General features: G+C 37.1%; 1 protein-coding gene across 1 annotated transcript in view; it reads left to right on the top strand.

Annotated features, from left to right (window-relative positions):
- Nucleotides 1–18,924, top strand: part of arl8a (ADP-ribosylation factor-like 8A) — a 95,652-nt gene that overhangs the window by 5,165 nt on the left and 71,563 nt on the right. Inside the window, exons 2-4 of the mRNA XM_039749243.1 lie at nt 12,887–12,967; nt 15,590–15,663; nt 15,892–15,985. Coding sequence (XP_039605177.1) covers nt 12,887–12,967; nt 15,590–15,663; nt 15,892–15,985 — 249 coding nt within the window. The remainder of the gene's footprint in view (nt 1–12,886; nt 12,968–15,589; nt 15,664–15,891; nt 15,986–18,924) is intronic.

The following is an 18,924-nucleotide window of genomic DNA, read 5'->3' as shown; positions in this document are numbered from 1 at the left end:
CCCTCTACATTTCTAGGCAAGGGATGACAATTGTTTTATATAATGTTTCCTAATTTTATTGCACCTTGTCTATAGATTCATTGAATTCTAAATCTTTTACAGAGTTGCACTTCATTTTTCACTAGTTCCCTTTGAGAAGCCATGCCCTCTTGACTTTTGCAAGTCTGTGCCAGATATAAGTACTTTTCAGTTTATACTCATAAGAGTGTGCCACCTAAATGTTTTGTTGGCTTTAACAAAAAAGTTGTTACCTCTACTTTTTTTAGTGCTTTAGGCTTTTCATACCTTATAACTTAAGTTCTTTTTCTTTTTGTAAAAACTTGTTTGTATGGATTCCAATAAAATAAAAAAAAAAAAAATAAAAAAAGTGTGTCAAAATAAGAAATGCGTACCTGACCAAATTCTATAAAAATAAGCTTCATATATTACTGGTTAAGGTAGCATTTAGCAATATGGATAAATACTCGTACAGATTTTACATAATTATTATACAGTAAACAATTACAATGCTGTGTTTAAATTTGAACCGGTACCCAGTTATTTATTTGGAAGATGCCTTTTTCCAGCATAATGTTTTCAAGCCCGTTTAATCCTAGTTTACTGTAGCCAGAGCCAATTCTGGCAGCAGAGGGCACAAGGGAGTAAACAGCGCTGGGCATGGCATCAGTCCATCACAGGGCCCACTCATGTAGAAACTTCTACAGAGATCAGTTTTGAAGAAAGCAAACGAGATTTGCAAAATCCACACAATCAACATCCAAACAAAGGATTCATGTTGTTTGTTCAGTAGATCCTTGAAGAGGTGGCAGAGGCGACACCCTGCCTCTGTAACAGCAGTTTTGTTCAATGCAATTTACAGCTATGGTAACCCTGAATGTTTGTGTGATCCTACTTACCACTGCAACTTTTCCTACATCAAGAATATTTTTATGTCAGGGAATTTGAGGCCGAATTGGTCGGAAATTATATATGAGCGTGTGTGGAGGCTGGCTCCGACTCGGTGTCCAAATTGGCTTAAATGGCCTTTGACCTCCATTATCCTAAAATAGAGGATGTATGTTGAATTAAAGGTTGTTGGAGTATTACATTTTAATAATTAGTGGAAGCTCTTCTATTCAAATATGGGGGTCCCAAAAGGAATATTCAAAGAACTGCATGGAATATCTTTTAATTATTTAGGGGAGCAGAAAGGGAGTTTTAGAAATTAACTCACAATTTCTTCATTTCCTGAAGAGAGCCTGTCTCAGGAACAAGCTGTGGACCTAATCTTGTTTTGAACTGGGGTATCAGTCTATTACAGAAAGAAGAATATTGTACCTCTCAATTTAGACTCAACTTTCAGTCCAACATGTGCATTTTCTGGATGAGAAAAAACACTCGCGCTGACCTTGAGAATGTCCAGACTTTCCAGAGTTTGTTACATGTGTGGATATTGAACATAGATTTCTGTGGCATAAGTAAACAATACTAAATATTGTGCCAATTCTGCATTGAAACATCCAAAACAAATTGGACTTTTAACTTCTAAATAAGGATTCACTGTGGGGATGGAATCCATGTTGTACTTTTTAGTCATTTTTTTATATACTTTAAGGCTGTTTAGCAAATAGACAAGCATAGTGATGTTTTGTGAAAATCCATTATTATATGTACATCACTGAACACAAAACAGCACAGCACTTTATTTATTGCTTATATGTGTTCATGTTAGAAATTGGCTAACTAACACTCCTGTCATTACAGTTACTAGAGATCTAGCCAGTGCTTGATATCAACTTAAGTATGAAGGTTTAAGGGAGGAAGGTTTATTTTAGTTTGATACCATTAGGAAATCAATCGCCTTACCCTTGCATCATATCCAGTTTCTGTTTGGACAGATGAATTGTAAAAGCTCATGGCTATTTCAATGACATTTAGGGTGGTAAAACATTCTGCACTTGTCCTGGTGAGCAAGTCATAATTACTTTGTCTGTTTAATGGTTGGTGCTTAAAGTTTGCTGATCTTTGAGATGCAGGCTATAAAGCCTGTCTTTATACTTTGTTTCTTGTTGGTTATACTCATCCAAAGTTTTTTTTTTTTATTATAAACCAATCTTTAATATTTTTTGCATTGGTTTTAGACAGTCAAAGTTGAAACTGTATATTCATGCGTATGACAAGATGCTTAAATAACGGCAAAGGGGTTTTCACAGAATGTCCATTGAAAGTCATTGCAATGAAAATTTTGAATAGTCCATCATACTGTTAAATGCTGCTAAAGCTACTAAGCCAACAGAAAATTTCATAGCCTCACCAACTTCGAGCCCTGGCTGTTTCTTTTTAACATGTTTGCCTACTGATTTTTATTTCACTGACTTGATTCCCTGAGATTTTTTCCTTTGATGGACGAAAGGAGACATACTAAACTATTTGTGGATCATACCCTTTCCTTTATATTCAGAAGTTGTTGTAAACATGTAAAGTCCCCCTCCTCCTTGTTTGTATGAGAAAGAAGTGACTATTATTTTGTATATAAAGTTGGCATTTTAAAGGAATGTCACAGAAGGTTTTTGAACATTTTAGATTAATTGGTAGTTCAAAATTAGCCCAGTGATTGACTGGTATTCTTTCCAGAACTGGTCCATGTCTTGTTCTTTTTGCTGCTGGGTTAGGTGGTGGACTTTGAGACCTGGAATTTGATTAAGCTGTTTTGAGAATATTAATTTTATGTATTACTTTTCACAATTACCAAAAGCAAAAAATATTTTGGGGAAAGTTACAAATTGTAATATTGACAATATTCCATCTTAATAAAAATCAAAATACTTACACCTTTTTATCTGACAGCTAATGTGGCAATGAATTATTTACATCTACAGCTTTTAACCATCCATTCTTGCACCTGCCTTATTAAATTTAGAGTGACTGCTGGGGTGCGCTAGAATCCTTCGAGGGTGTAAGGCAGGTCCAACTCTGCATGAGTCTCCAGTCCATCAGTGTGTGCTTGTGCACATATTCATATTCGACTAGTTTAGAGTGGCCAGCCCACCTGACTTGTACATCTTCAGAATTCAGGAAAAAATGTACTTAAAGAAAATGTAGACCTATTTTGTGATTTATATTATTTTTTTTAGTAGTGCCAGCTGTCAATTTTGATGTTCCAAGAAAGTGGTCTTATGGTTAACTCTTTTTTTTCTCTACTTTAAAAATAGTAGAAAATACTACATTACCTAAATCTGCAAAGTAGTATTCTTTATGTTGTTCTTACACCCATAGCAAAAAATCTAAAAGAAAAAAAAAAAAGCATTTTAACAGTATTTCAAAAAGTAGATTTTACTGTTAATGGCTGGCTGATCCTGATCATTAAAATGGTGTTGGGGAACAAACCAATTGTGTTTTTGTTGTGTCCCAAATGCTGAGAAAATGCAGCTGGCTCCTATGTTGGACAAAGATCTTTGTGTTTTGCTGCATATGTGTCGCAGAGTTTCAGACCTGCATATTCAGCCCCCTGTAGTATTGTTTTCTGTAATGGCTAGGGCTATAAATTTGATATTTTTTTAGATCCCGCTATTGTCTGCCGAACCAGCCAGAATGTCCCAAGGGTAGTGGAAAGTGTTTAAAATGGTTTGGTGTTGATTGAAGAAATCACTGATTCCTTTGCGGAATTTTTATGGTCAGGTGAATCTCATCATTTTGATATTTGGCATTACTTCCGTAATTTGAGTAGCTTCATCACTGCACAGGATAGCTAATTGCATTTTAGCTAACAGGACAGTATAAGTCAACATGCCTTACACTATAAAACATCCTTTATTTAAAATTTGATGTAAATGGATTCAGTATGTACTTGTGCGAAGGTCGATTTAGGGTTGTGTCTGCTTAGGGAATGTAAGATAAATTGCTTTAAACTTTATGACTTCCTCTGTGTTCTCATTTTTGCTCTCAAAGATCGTAAACCTTCACATGAAGAAATGCGTCATGTGGTCAGTTCTTCATTAATATCCCAAATGTGCAACATCACAGGTGGTAATACACTGGACTACAGTAATACAATAAAAATCAATGGCTGCTCTAGTTTTTTCTTATATCGAATTCTCCTCAGAAGACAGCCTCTGAGTCAATGTGTAAATTTTATACATTTAAAATGCTGAGGGAAATGGATAACTGTGCAGTGTATGTGTGTATATGTATGTATGTATGTATGTGTGTGTGTGTGTGTGTGTGTATATATATATATATATATATATATACACACACACGCTATTAGTGAAAAGTGAACACCTCAGTTTTTCTTGGAATGTAATAAGTTGAAAGGCAATAAATGACCTAAAATTGTGAAAAGGTGTTGTTTTTTTTTTTTTGTTGTTAAGTGTCATTGAGTACAGTGGTGTTCCACACAATCCAATTGTAATTGGAAACTGGAAGAAACTCTGGTAGGAAGAGATCTGGCAGACCCGAAGTCAAGTTTCTGAGGATCACCAGCTTGAGTGATAGGCACCTCACAGCACAGTCTTTATAACAGTAATTATTCTTCCAAATGAAAGTGCAAAATTTGTATATGGGGAGAAAGAGGCTAACTAAGAGTTAACTGTTGTGCACAACTGAGTGAGCCTTAAGTTCAGTAAGTTGTGGCATATCCTTTAGCAGCTTTGACAGCAAGAAAACATGTCCTTGCATTAAGTAACCATTTTCTCACATCTGCTTTTAGGAATCATGTACTTCCTTACAAGACAGTTTCATCTGCCTCAGATTTGTTCACTTCCTTGCGTGAACATCCCATTTCAGGTCTTGACACAGCGTTTTTACTGTGTTGAGCTTTGACTTTTGGCACATATGTATTTTAATCCATACATTCTTTATCCTACATAATCCAATTACTGTGTTGCCTTGGGCTTTAGCTTTTCCCAGCAGCATTGGGCACAGGACAGGATCCAGTTCTGGATGAGAGCACACAACCATCCTCTCTTAAATTGGAGCCGATGTAATATCACCAGTTAAACTTACGTTCAACCACTCCAAGACAAATTTCATACTGTTTTTTTTTTTTTTTTGCAGATTTTTGTAACATTTATAATCATTTACTTTCTGCATCATTTCAGACAGAAGGACTGATGTTCTGTTCCAAAATATTTTGATTCCATTCTGAATCAACAATTCTGTCATTGATTAGATTAGTTTAGATAGCACTTTTTTTTGTCCAGAAGGAGAAATGTGGCTTTTTCAGAACTCTTTAAATAAATAGATACGTAATTGAAAGATAAATACACATGCACACACAGACACGCACTATGGATGATGAGCCTTTAATTTATAAAATGGCCCTAAAATTGTGACCGTGTTTGACAGTGAGGGTCAAGTTATGCCAATTGCACTCTTAATATAACTAAGGGTATTTCCTTGGCTGCTTATCATCAACTATGTTTTTCTTCAGTTTCCATTTTACCATTTAGGTGTAATTGTGGAGTGGAGATCGATAAATGTTGATCAGCAGTTCTTTTTCAGACTTTCTGCATATTTGCTAGTGCTGTGGCCTCATTAAATAAATAAATAAACACATTTAATTAATGACATTATGGTTTTGCAATCATTTGTCAACAGCTTAACTTACAGTAAGTTCCACAGCATTTTGTGGTGATTGTGTAATTCTACCCAGACAGAGCATTTAAATTATTTCTGAAATCTCTTTACACTTTGTTATAATGTTGCACCACTAATTTTTTATAACTTAAGACTCCGTTTCTTAGCCTAATGTAGTAGAGATGCCTCAACCTTCATCTTGGTAATTGGCTGTTTGGTTTGATAAAATTATATCTGATTAAATTTGGATCTGGTTATGCTTACCTTGTTGACTAAACATAATGTGGTTAGTTTATTTTATTTGAACTAATTTATTTTTATATTGCCTCCATCAGTTTCTCATGTTTGTATTTGTCGTGTATCTATACTAATAAAAGGCAAAGCCCTCACTCACTGACTGACTGACTGACTGACTCATCACTAATTCTCCAACTTCCCGTGTGGGTAGAAGGTTGAAATTTGGCAGGTTCATTCCTTACAGCTTCCTTACAAAAGTTGGGCAGGTTTCATTTTTAAATTCTATGCATAATGGTCATAACTAGAAGCTATTTTTCTCCATTTACTGTAATGGAGTTGAGCTCGAAAGTCGGGGGGCGGAGTTTCATGTGACATCATCACGCCTCCCACGTAATCACGAAGTACGTAGAAAACCAGGAAGAGCTCCAAAAACCGCTGAAGAAAACATGCATTATATAATTAAGAAGGCAGGGAAACAATTAGAAGCGAGTGAGTGACATATGAAACCATATTCAGCGGCTCACTTGAACTGACGCAGTGCGCAGACAAAAAGCAACAGTTCCAAAGAGTGCTGAACAAAAACCGAATTACACTGCTACTCTCAAATAGACAAACCACACGCCGTGGCGCAATAGTAGAGGCTTCGCCTCTAGTGCCGGCGTCCGAGGTTCGATTCCCGAGTGGGGATGCACTGAGTATGTACGCACGCTTTCCGATTCATTTTAGCCTCGCATCTGCTTGGTTTGAGACGTATGAAAAAATATGCGGTTAACGCCGAAAGACCGATCACCAGTTGAAGCTTTATGAATAATGGATACTTTATTCGCGATGATTGTTTTGGTAAAGCCATATTCGGTGTATTCATTAGATCAACGGTAAAAAAGTAAGAGCGAGGGGAGGGTAACTTATTGAGGCACGCAGACAAAACCACAATAGCACGCGGGCTCGATGTACTGTAGTGCGCGTCAACTCGATCTGAATTGCGCGATTACATTTGAAAAAATATATCTTTTCAAGTTCTATTTAGTCCATATGTGTCAAACTCAAGTCCCGCAGGCCACATCCGGCCCGGCGTGTAATTATATCCGTCCCGCAAGATCATTTTATATACTGTATTATTGTTATTAATGGCCCGGGGATATGAAGCGCTGGTAACACAATAAACTACAGATCCCATAATGCAGCGCTTCAGCTGCCTTGCCGAACACTTACCGCGTTAATCAAGTCTAGCTTGTGATGCTGCAAGTTATTGCGAAGCTAGTCCACACGATGCCGAAGAGAAAAGGTGATTCTGAACATGGAGCCTTTAAAAACCGATGGGAGGCTGAGTATATGTTTACTGAACCCGTGTGTCTCATTTGTGGAGCTAATGTGGCTGTAATTACAGAATTTAATCTAAGACGGCACTATGACACAAAACATCAAGATAACCTGAAAGACCTGAATGCAATGCACAAGATACAGAAAGCAGAAGAGTTAAAGAAGAATCTGACACTTCAACAGACATTTTTACGTTTTAAGTGATTTCAAGTGAAGCAACTTTTATGGGAGACACAAATGCACCAGTGCAACTTGCCCCACTTTCCCTGTTGCCAAGTAATGTTGAACCAAGTCGGCACTACGGTGTTCCCAAATACGTACCTTTCTGATAAACTTTGAAGAACAAAAAAAGAATTTTGAGTTGTTTCGCAACCCATTTGCCGTCGATGTGGAAACTGCACCTGTGCAGATTCAGATGGAGGTGATGAAGACTAACAAAACGGCACACAGGAGTCTCCTCACTAATGAGCACCTGCAGTCCATTCTGAGAATCTCCACAACACAGAACCTCACACCAAACATAAATGAACTTGTTGCCAAAAAAGATGCCAGGCTTCCAGCTCTGATAAAATGACATATAAGCAAAGACAACTGAATGATTTGATTTGTTATTGTTGAAAAGAACACATTTTATTTATATTTCCAGGTTTTGTTATGCACCATGTTCATATTTGAATTTGTATAATTTTGACAGGATATATTTTTATGTAGAGCAAAATCTTTTGGGATATTTAAAATTTAAGTTTATTTTTTATATAAAATTACATAACAGTAAAGAAATTTGAATGTTTGTTCTTTTAACGTTTACTTTATTTCTAACTTGTATAATTTAGACAGGATATATTTTTATGGAGAGCAAAATATTATAAGTTATTTAAGGTTTGAGTTGATTTATTCCGGAATAATATTCTGTCGACTAAATAAAAATTCCTTCTATTTAAAATTTAAATAGAAATTGAACAGAAACGATAGTTCATAATATCCACGCAGACTTGCACGTAAGAGCGGGAGTCATCCGTTTTCTTAACATGCAGTGTATTGCACTGATACGAAATAGCCTGCCCATTTAATTATTTAGGAATGGATAAATAAATGAAGATTTTGTACAAATAATGTTTTTCATTTTTCTTCCTTCATGGATTCTGGCACCCCCAGCAACAGTTGCTCGCACCCCAAAGACTATATATATATATATATATATATAATATGTAGAGAGAGAGAGAGATAGATATGTGTAGATATGTATGTGTATATATATATGTTTATATATATATATATATATGTATGTGTAGATAGATAGATAGATATATATATATATACACATACACACACACACACACACACAGTGGTGTGAAAAACTATTTGGCCCCTTCCTGATTTCTTATTCTTTTGCATGTTTGTCACATAAAATGTTTCTGATCATCAAACACATTTAACCATTGGTCAAATATAACACAAGTAAACACAAAATGCAGTTTTTAAATGATGGTTTTTATTATTTAGGGAGAAAAAAAAACCTAAACCTCTACATGGCCCTGTGTGAAAAAGTAATTGCCCCCTGAACCTAATAACTGCAATCAAGCGTTTGCGATAACTTGCAATGAGTCTTTTACAGCGCTCTGGAGGAATTTTGTCTCACTCATCTTTGCAGAATTGTTGTAATTCAGCTTTATTTGAGGGTTTTCTAGCATGAACTGCCTTTTTTAGGTCATGCCATAGCATCTCAATTGGATTCAGGTCAGGAATTTGACTAGACCACTCCAAAGTCTTCATTTTGTTTTTCTTCAGCCATTCAGAGGTGGATTTGCTGGTGAGTTTTGGGTCATTGTCCTGTTGCAGCACCCAAGATCGCTTCAGCTTGAGTTGACAAACAGATGGCCGGACATGCTCCTTCAGGATTTTTTGGTAGACAGTGGAATTCATGGTTCCATCTATCACAGCAAGCCTTCCAGGTCCTGAAGCAGCAAAACAACCACAGACCATGACACTACCACCACCATATTTTACTGTTGGTATTATGTTCTTTTTCTGAAATGCTGTGTTCCTTTTACGCCAGATGTATCGGGACATTTGCCTTCCAAAAAGTTCAACTTTTGTCTCATCAGTCCACAAGGTATTTTTCCCAAAAGTCTTGGCAATCATTAAGATGTTTCTTAGCAAAATTGAGACGAGCCCTAATGTTCTTTTTGCTTAACAGTGGTTTGCGTCTTGGAAATCTGCCATGCAGGCCATTTTTGCCCAGTCTCTTTCTTATGGTGGAGTCGTGAACACTGACCTTAATTGAGGCAAGTGAGGCCTGCAGTTCTTTAGACGTTGTCCTGGGGTCTTTTGTGACCTTTTGGATGAGTCGTCTCTGCGCTCTTGGGGTAATTTTGGTCGGCCGGCCACTCCTGGGAATGTTCCCCACTGTTCCATGTTTTTGGTATTTGTGGATAATGGCTCTCACTGTGGTTCGCTGGAGTCCCAAAGCTTTTGAAATGGCTTTATAACCTTTACCAGACTGATAGATCTCAATTACTTCTGTTCTCATTTGTTCCTGAATTTCTTTGAATCTTGGCATGATGTCTAGCTTTTGAGGTGCTTTTGGTCTACTTCTCTGTGTCAGGCAGCTCCTATTTAAGTGATTTCTTGATTGAAACAGGTGTGGCAGTCATCAGGCCTGGGGGTGGCTACGGAAATTGAACTCAGGTGTGATACACCACAGTTAGGTTATTTTTTAACAAGGGGGCAATTACTTTTTCACACAGGGCCATGTAGGTTTGGATTTTTTTTCTTCCTAAATAATAACAACCATCAATTAAAAACTGCATTTTGTGTTTACTTGTGTTATATTTGACTAATGGTTAAATGTGTTTGATGATCAGTAACATTTTGTGTGACAAACATGCAAAAGAATAAAAAAATCAGGAAGGGGGCAAATAGTTTTTCACACCACTGTGTATGTGTGTGTGTGTATATATATATATATATATATATATATATATATATATATATATATATATATATATATATATATATATATATATATATATATATATATATGACAGCATCACTGTCACTGTGTTTCCTTTTCTTTTTCATTGCTTCTTTAACACACTACTTCTCCGCTGCGAAGCGCGGGTATTTTGCTGGTGTACTACTATAAGGCAATGTATGGAATTTGATAATATTAAACCCTTTAAGCAAGGTAGAATCTAGTTTTCATTTTATACATGTGACACTTGTTACAATCAGTGTTTACAAATTTTAAAGCAGCACTGTATGTTTAAGTATATAAATGCAAAGAATTATTATTATAAAAAAAAAAAAAACTGGGCATGCAGCCTGCTTAACTTTACCACAGCTCACGTTCCACTGTCATGGATGTGTTTTTTTCTTTCATGGATATCTTTTAGTAATGCATGCAATATTAATTTACTGAGTTTCTTCTTGTGTCCACCATGTTGAGGGTATTATGGGTGGAAACGCATTAATCATCTTGGTAGTGCCTTATTATTCAAACAGTAGTCTCCTCAACACAAGTTTAATTTTGGTTTTGAATTGTTGCTTTAATCAGATTAAAAGGAAACATATCAGAGACAAGAAAACACTTGTGGTTGTTTCTTTTAATAACCTGTTGCATGATCTCTGTGTAGTACAGTGTCAATGCTAATTTCTATATAGTATGTGTACAGTCATGGCCGAAATTATCGGCACCCCTGGAATTTTCCTAGAAAATGCACCATTTCTCCAAGAAAACTGTTGCAGTTACAAATGTTTTGGTATACACATGTTTATTTCCTTTATGTGCATTGGAACAACACAAAATAACAGAGAAAAAAAAGCCAAATCTGACATAATGTCACATAGAACTCCAAAAGTAGGCTGGACAAAATTATTGGCGCCTTTTCAAAATTGTGGGTAAATCATTTTATTTCAAGCACATGATGCTCGATGGAACTCACCTGTGGCAAGAAACTGGTGCTGGCAATATAGCAATCACACCTGAAGCCAGTTAAAATGGAGAAAAGTTGACTCAACCTTTCTGTTGTGTGTCTGAGTGTGCCACACTAAGCATGAAGAACAGAAAGAAGAGCAGAGAATTGTCTGAGGACTTGAGAACAACAGTATCAACAATCTCAAGGCTACAAGTCCATCTCCTGAGATCTTCATGTTCCTTTGTCCACTGTGCGCAACATAATCAAGAAGTTCACAACACATGGCACTGTAGCTAATCTCCCTGGACGTGGACGGAAGAGAAAAATTGATAAAAAAAACTGCAACAAAAGATAGTCCGAATGGTGGATATACAGCCCCAATCAAAAAATACTCAAGCTGTTTTGCAGACTCAGGGTGCAACAGTGTCAGCTCGAACTATCCATCGACATCTAAACGAAATGAAATGTTATGGCAGGAGAGCCAGGAGGACCCCACTGCTGACACAGAAACATAAAAAAGCCAGACTGGAGTTTGCCAAAATGTACTTGAGGAAGCCGAAATCCTTCTGGGTGAACGTCTTGTGGACAGATGAGACCAAGGTAAAGCTTTTTGGTACTACTGTTTACAGAAAACGGAATGAGGCCTACGAAGAAAAGAACACAGTACCTACAGTCAAACATGGTGGAGGTTCTAAGATGCTTTGCTGCCTCTGGCACTGGATGCCTTGACTGTGTGCAAGGCATCATGAAATCTGAAGACCACCAAAAGATATTGGGGTGCAATGTAGGGCCCAGTGTCAGAAAGCTGGGTCTGCGTCAGACAAAAGCACTGGAGAGTTCTGAAGTGGCCAGCAATGAGTCCGGATCTAAATCCGATTGAACACTTATGGAGAGATCTTAAAATTGCTGTTGGGAGAAGGCGCCCTTCAAATCTGAGAGACCTTGAGCAGTTTGCAAAAGAAGAGTGGTCGGAAATTCCAGTTGAGAGGTGTAACAAGCTTGTTGACAGTTATAGGAAGTGCTTGATTTCAGTTATTTTTTTCCAAAGGGTTATGCAACTAAATATTAAGTTGAGGGTGCCAATAATTTTGTCCAGCCCGTTTTTTGAGTTGTGTGTGAAATTATGTCAGATTTGGCTTTTTTTCTGTGTTTTTTTTGTTGTTCCAATGCACTGGAAGGAACTAAACATGTGTATACCAAAACATTTGTAATTGCAACAATTTTCTGGGAGAAATGGTGCATTTTCTTGGAAAATTCCAGGGGTGCCGATAATTTCGGCCACTGTATAATCCTAATTTAAATTGTAAAATGAAGATGATTGGACTGTACGTTTTTGGTTTAGTTACACAATTTTCTTTAATGTTTCTGTGGCCATTTGTAAGTAAAATGAACTGATAACATTATTTACTTTCTTGAATAGAAATCTGCAACCTTGGCCTGTCCTGGGAATAGTGTAGGACCTTGGCATTAGAGATTCTGTCATAGTGTATTGTTTGTGTTAGTGTAATGAGAAGAAAACTGTGACTGTTATTAGGCTGGTATTTGAGAAACATCTTGAAAGTTATGAAAAACAACATACGGCACAAAATGTATCTCTTTTTGTGTCTGTTTCTTCATATGGGGCCTGGTTTTTGATGCATTGGATCAAAAGAGCAAAGCTACTTTAAGCCCCTACCACTGGTTTTCAATGTCTGTGAGCAGGTTCCTAATTGCCAAAAGCTTGAAATCGTGTTGTCTGTTCCTTAGCATGCTATTGGTTGTGACCTTATAAAGTAGTTTTGCAGTGTTTGTTTGCATAGTGCAACCTATTTATTTAATTAAAATCTACTGTTAATTTTCTTCTTTTTTCTTTGTAGTCTGGTCAGTTCAGTGAAGATATGATCCCTACTGTTGGATTCAACATGAGGAAGATAACCAAGGGCAATGTTACCATCAAGGTGCGTGAGAATTGTCAGTTGGTCAAGTCAAAGAATTTGGTGAGGCCCTAGCTTGGAGCAGAGTTAGCCAAGAATACTCCAGTCAGTTGACGTACTTCAACATAAGGAAAGCACTTCCAATACGATAATTTATCTTAATTATAAAAATTGCCTTTTCAATAATTAAGATTGTTTGAAAATGTTATGTTAAACTCACTCAGTTTCACACAGGATGACAGGTAACTGAAGCCTGTCATGGCAACATTCAGCACAATGCAGAAACCAAACCAAAATGGGATACCAGACCATCACACACATCAGCACTAAAACCAGTTGACAATCAGCATCTAACTTAAAATACACATATTTGGGATTTAGGATGAAAACTGGGATACCAAGGAAAAATAACCTCATACAAACCTGGGAAGAAATTTCCAAAATACAAAACTTTGCACAGATAAGTGTTTACAAAGTAACACTTTTAAATCTTGATGTCTTTAAGATCCAGAAATCTTTATTTGTAATTAAAAAAAAAATTATTCATTTGCCTTTTTTCCTATCACTTTACTTTGGTTTCTATTTAAATATTACCACCACTTGAAAACTATACCTTACCATTTATTTTAAAAATTATTTAACACTAAGAAATTCCTACCAACTACGGTACCTGGGAAATAAGTTAAAATTTAGTTTAAGAGAACCTCAAGTAAAACCAAGCAAGTTTTATTTTTTAACATTATCCCTATGAATACAATACACTTATTATAACATTCACAGAGACGCATATAAAACATTTTAAGAGTGCAACCACTTTTCAGTGTGTGATTTGATGACTTTGTTTTGGTATAGCACAACCTACAGTGGTAACTCCCTAGATTCATGAACAGGTAATAGTCTTCTTGATCAGTGTTGGTTAAAAGGGTGGATTGGCACCTTTTTGAATCCACAGTTTCACAAAGAAACATTCAGAACCTATGCTGTGTGGTTTATCATCACGAAGCAGAAGTATATGCTACATGGCTAGACTCTCACTGCTTTTTTTCCAGCTCCAATGTCTTAAATATTAAAGCAAATAAGTTTATTATTGATAGTTACGTGACCTATTTTGAAACATGTAATCAATATGGTCTGTAGCTGCATATTATAAAATATTTTTTTTCTTGCCTACAATGGTTAGACCTTGTGTTCCTTTAGTGTTTCACAGCCTTCCTGTTTCCCTTGTTTTAATTTTTGTTTGGACTCCGGATCATAGTTATGTTTTTAAGTTTCATTACTAGTTATGAAATGATTCTTAATTTTCTGAATTTATCAGCTTGAGCTTCTTCATGGAACATTACATGTCATGATGCTTTTTTTCAAAAGTTAAAATTCTGGGTACTTAACATGCACAGGTATTGCTCATATATAATAAAATGTATTTAACTGGCCCATAACTAATCACTATAGTGTCTGATATCTCGCATCCCTCCTTTGCTTTTCAATTTCCCAACTATGATTTACTTCCCAAAGACATTATTTTCTTCTCTCATCAAATTTTGATGGCTGATCAGACCTATCGTCAACTGCAAGAGACTTCCTGGAAAGCTCAAATTCTGCAGCCCATCTCTTAGCTATGCTGCATATAGGAGACTGTTCCTGGTATACATTGACTAAGCAAGGGTACATATATCAACAATCTCAAGGCTACAAGTCCATCTCCTGAGATCTTCATGTTCCTTTGTCCACTGTGCGCAACATAATCAAGAAGTTCACAACACATGGCACTGTAGCTAATCTCCCTGGACGTGGACGGAAGAGAAAAATTGATAAAAAAAACTGCAACAAAAGATAGTCCGAATGGTGGATATTTTTTTAGCTTTGGATCTTCACTTATAGTGTGATACTTGATTTTTGCAGTTTTCTGTATCCATATCAACTTGATTCTTAAACAAGAAATATACACTGTAAATAGTAAACATCAGAAACTTGTGTTTTTAGTATATACTAACTAATCACTGACAACTAAATCAGAACTGTAGATCCCAATTTCAATTTCAGGTTCAAGATGTTTTAAATAACACTTGTATATTACCAGTTGAAGTCCTTTCTGCTATATTTCTGGTATATCTAGCCCAAATTATTACATTTATTGGACTGGAGACTCTCTCTGGAGATTCGCAGGCTATTCATAGAAAAAAAAATAGCTGTTTTAGTGTTTGAACTTTTACCTAAAACAAGCCAAGTACGTAAAGGGCATGGACACACTTTGTTTTGCCCTTTTAATGCTTAATGTTTAATTGTCAAATTTCAGAAACTGCATTGTTTTTCTACCTTTAACTGTAGTGTGTCTTGGTAAAGTTCATTATGTGACCTCTTGAGTAAGATAGGAAGGTGAAAGGTCTGCTTTAGTATTTCACCATTATTTTACACTGTAAATGAACATTTCATTTTTCTGTAATATTTAAATCCAATGCACTTATTAGAAATGACAGATACTTAAAATGTGAATGTTTTATTTATTTTAGGAAGTTTTTCATTACAGAAGTTATTTTATGTTAAATTGTATTTGTGTTTTAAAAATGAAAGATACAGTAAAGATTTCAAGCCTTGGAAGACATTTTGCTGCTCCCTGCCCAAGTTGATCTTTCTTCCTTCATTCTCTAGTTGTGGGACATTGGTGGCCAGCCTCGATTCCGGAGCATGTGGGAACGATATTGCCGTGGCGTGTCTGCTATTGTGTGAGTATTTGGCACTCTATCTTCACAAAGTCTTTATCTTTATTATGGTATTGGCTTGGGTGTGAAATTGAGTTTCGTGGATGTCTGATGTGCAGATTACTACTTCTCTATAATGTATAATGGTTTGCAGTATACTAATACTGAAGGGGAAATATAGCACATGGACAACATCACAATTTGTTTTTGTATTGTATCAGATCTTTTATTTTTCTCCTTCCCTTGCTACAGCTACATGGTGGATGCTGCAGACCCAGAAAAGATTGAAGCATCCAAGAATGAGCTGCACAATTTGTTAGATAAACCACAACTTCAGGGAATTCCTGTGAGTATGATAGCTGTATATTTTCATTTCACTTTTTGTTTATATAAAAAAAAAAGTTTTAATTTTATCATTATTTTGAAATCTGATTGGTTTTCCAAATCAGATGTTTTCATGGATAGGAACAGTACATTTATTTTGGTTGATAAACATGGGCAACAATTCTGCCTCCTTCATTGAAGACGCATTTAAAGTATGCTAAGCCCATTTCAAATGCTAATAAAATTGCACTTGCAGTAAAACCTGACGTGTAATCACCTCTAGCAAGCTTAAAGGCTGTGCCTATGCAGTGTTTGTTACATTTACTTCAAAAGGTTTGCTCTGAACATCAGAACCGCTGTGCATTTTCTTAGTACTAAACCGCCAGGCCATGTCAAATGGTGTCTTGATTCCTTTTGTTCTCACTAATTGACCTTCAGCTCTTCATCCTGATAACGCATCCCAATTTCCCAACCCTCATATTCCCCAAATACTCTAATACAGGGGTGGGCAAAGTCATTCCTGGTGGGCCGCAGTGGCTGCAGGTTTTTGTTCCAACCCAGTTGCTTAAGAAGAAGCACTTATTGCTGTAGAAACACTTCTGCTTCATTTTAGTTATCTCCCTCATTAAGATTTTGAACCCTTATTGCTTATTTAAGTCTTAAACAGCTGCATTCTCGGTTTTTAATTGCTCCTTATCTATACTAATAAAAGGCAAAGCCCTCACTCACTCACTCACTCATTCATTCTCCAACTTCCCGTGTAGGTAGAAGGCTGAAATTTGGCAGGCTCATTCCTTACAGCTTACTTACAAAAGTTGGGCAGGTTTCATTTCGAAATTCTACGCCTAATGGTCATAACTGGAAGGTATTTTTTCTCCATTAACTGTAATGGAGTTGAGCTGGAAAGACTGTGTGGGGGGGCGGAGTTTCGTGTGACATCATCACACCTCCCACGTAATTACGTGTACTGACTGTCAACGCAGTGCGTAGAAAACCAGGAAGACCTCCAAAAGCGCTTAAGAAAACATGCATTATATAATTGAGAAGGCAGCGAAACCATAAGAAGCGAGCGAGTGACATATACTACCATATTCATGAGTGCTGCTACCTCGGAAAGAAAGCAAGGTGTAAACCTAAACTTTAAATTAAGTTCATAGACAGGCTACGCTGGCGTTTCACATGCCCACAGGTAATGCGGGATACAAGTTTAATGAGAGGGCGGGATATAAACGAGTTTTGATCACTTTGTAACTAAGTTAAAATTGTAGGTGAAGGGGTGTGCTTATGCAAATTCCGAGAGACTGTGTTTGTGGGGGATTGACAGTTAAGGCGGGTGGGGGAGTCACGTCATCATCTCCCCTCCCATTCATCTCATTTCGCTCTGAGCTGAGCTCCGCGGCTAACGCCGTCTTCCGAAGCAACTTTGTCAGACTGCCACCAAATACTCACAGAAAAATCCACAAGTTAATACACACGCTGTCTCTAGAGTTTCTCCACACTGAATCCTCCAGGCACTACTTACAAAAGGTCACATTGACAATCGTGTTACGTTATTTTTAAAATCTTTCCTTTTCTTAGCACAAGCACAGCTGAGAAGCTTCGATGCATGTGCTCCATAACGTTAAAAATAATGCATTTAATCACACTTTGCATTACAAGCAAAGGGAGCTTTTGTCAATGCATGATTTCCTGGTACACGATTACATTGATCAGCAGATCCCGATTCATTTTACCCTCGCACCACCTTAGTTTGAGAAGAAGTATGAAAAAATATGAGGTTAACACAGAAAAACAGATCACCAATTCAAGCTTTATGAATAATCGATTCGCCATCAATAATTGTTTTGGTAAAGCCATCCTCCTTCCATTTTATAATTTTTCCGCCACTAGCCATGATTAAATGAACGGTAAAAAGTAAGAGCAAAGCGAGGGTGACTTATTTAGGCAGGCATATATATGACAGCAACACTCATGACAATGTCAATCATGTTACGTTATTATTAAAATGTTTCCTTTTCTTTTCATTACTTCTTTAACACACTACTTCTCCGCTGTAGGCGGTATTTTGCTATATATATATATATATGAATGACCTCCAAAGAGCGCTGAGACTTTTGATATCATGAGCGTGTCTGCAAAACTGGGTCTCCTGCCCAGCAAAGTCGAGCAGCCAGCGCGTGCATAGCTGTGCCGGCCTTTGAGGCGCTGACTGCGCTTCTGCCTTAAGTCAAAGTGAGCACTTTTAATTTTTCATCCTCCCCCTGCGCTATAGCCCAGACAAGTGCAAACACGGACCCCTTTTCTACACCACGGCAAAATAATATTAAGGCTATTCACACTTTCTTTTGCACGATCGATTATGAGGTCCTCAGCTCGGATTATGAAGACACGCACAGGAGTGGAGGACTGACAGTGCCATCCCAGCCGATTAATGGCGGGACGTCTCACCAGTCTACACAAGACCCACCGCGACTGTCCCCAAAAGGCGATCATAACGTCAGCGAACACATCTCTCTATCTATACTAATAAAAGGCAAAGCCCTCACTGACTCATCACTAATTCTCCAACTTCCCGTGTGGGTGGAAGGCTGAAATTTGGCAGGTTCATTCCTTACAGCTTCCTTACAAAAGTTGGGCAGGTTTTATATCGAAATTCTACGCGTAATGGTCATAACTGGAAGCAGTTTTTCTCCATTTACTGTAATGGAGATGAGCTTCAACGCCGTGGGGGAGTTTCGTGTGACATCATCACGCCTCCCACGTAATCACGCAGTACATAGAAAACCAGGAAGACCTCAAAAAAGCGCTCAAGAAAACATGCATTATATAATTGAGAAGGCAGCGAAACAATAAGAAGCGAGCGAGTGACATATACAACCATATTCATGAGTTCTGCTACTTCGGAAACAAAGCACGATGTAAACCTACACTTTAAATTAAGTTCATAGACAGGCTGCCGCT

This window comes from Polypterus senegalus, chromosome 3, assembly GCF_016835505.1.
Source record: "Polypterus senegalus isolate Bchr_013 chromosome 3, ASM1683550v1, whole genome shotgun sequence".
In the NCBI taxonomy this organism is placed as follows: Eukaryota; Metazoa; Chordata; class Cladistia; order Polypteriformes; family Polypteridae; genus Polypterus; species Polypterus senegalus.
This window is presented reverse-complemented; position numbering and strand designations above follow the sequence as displayed.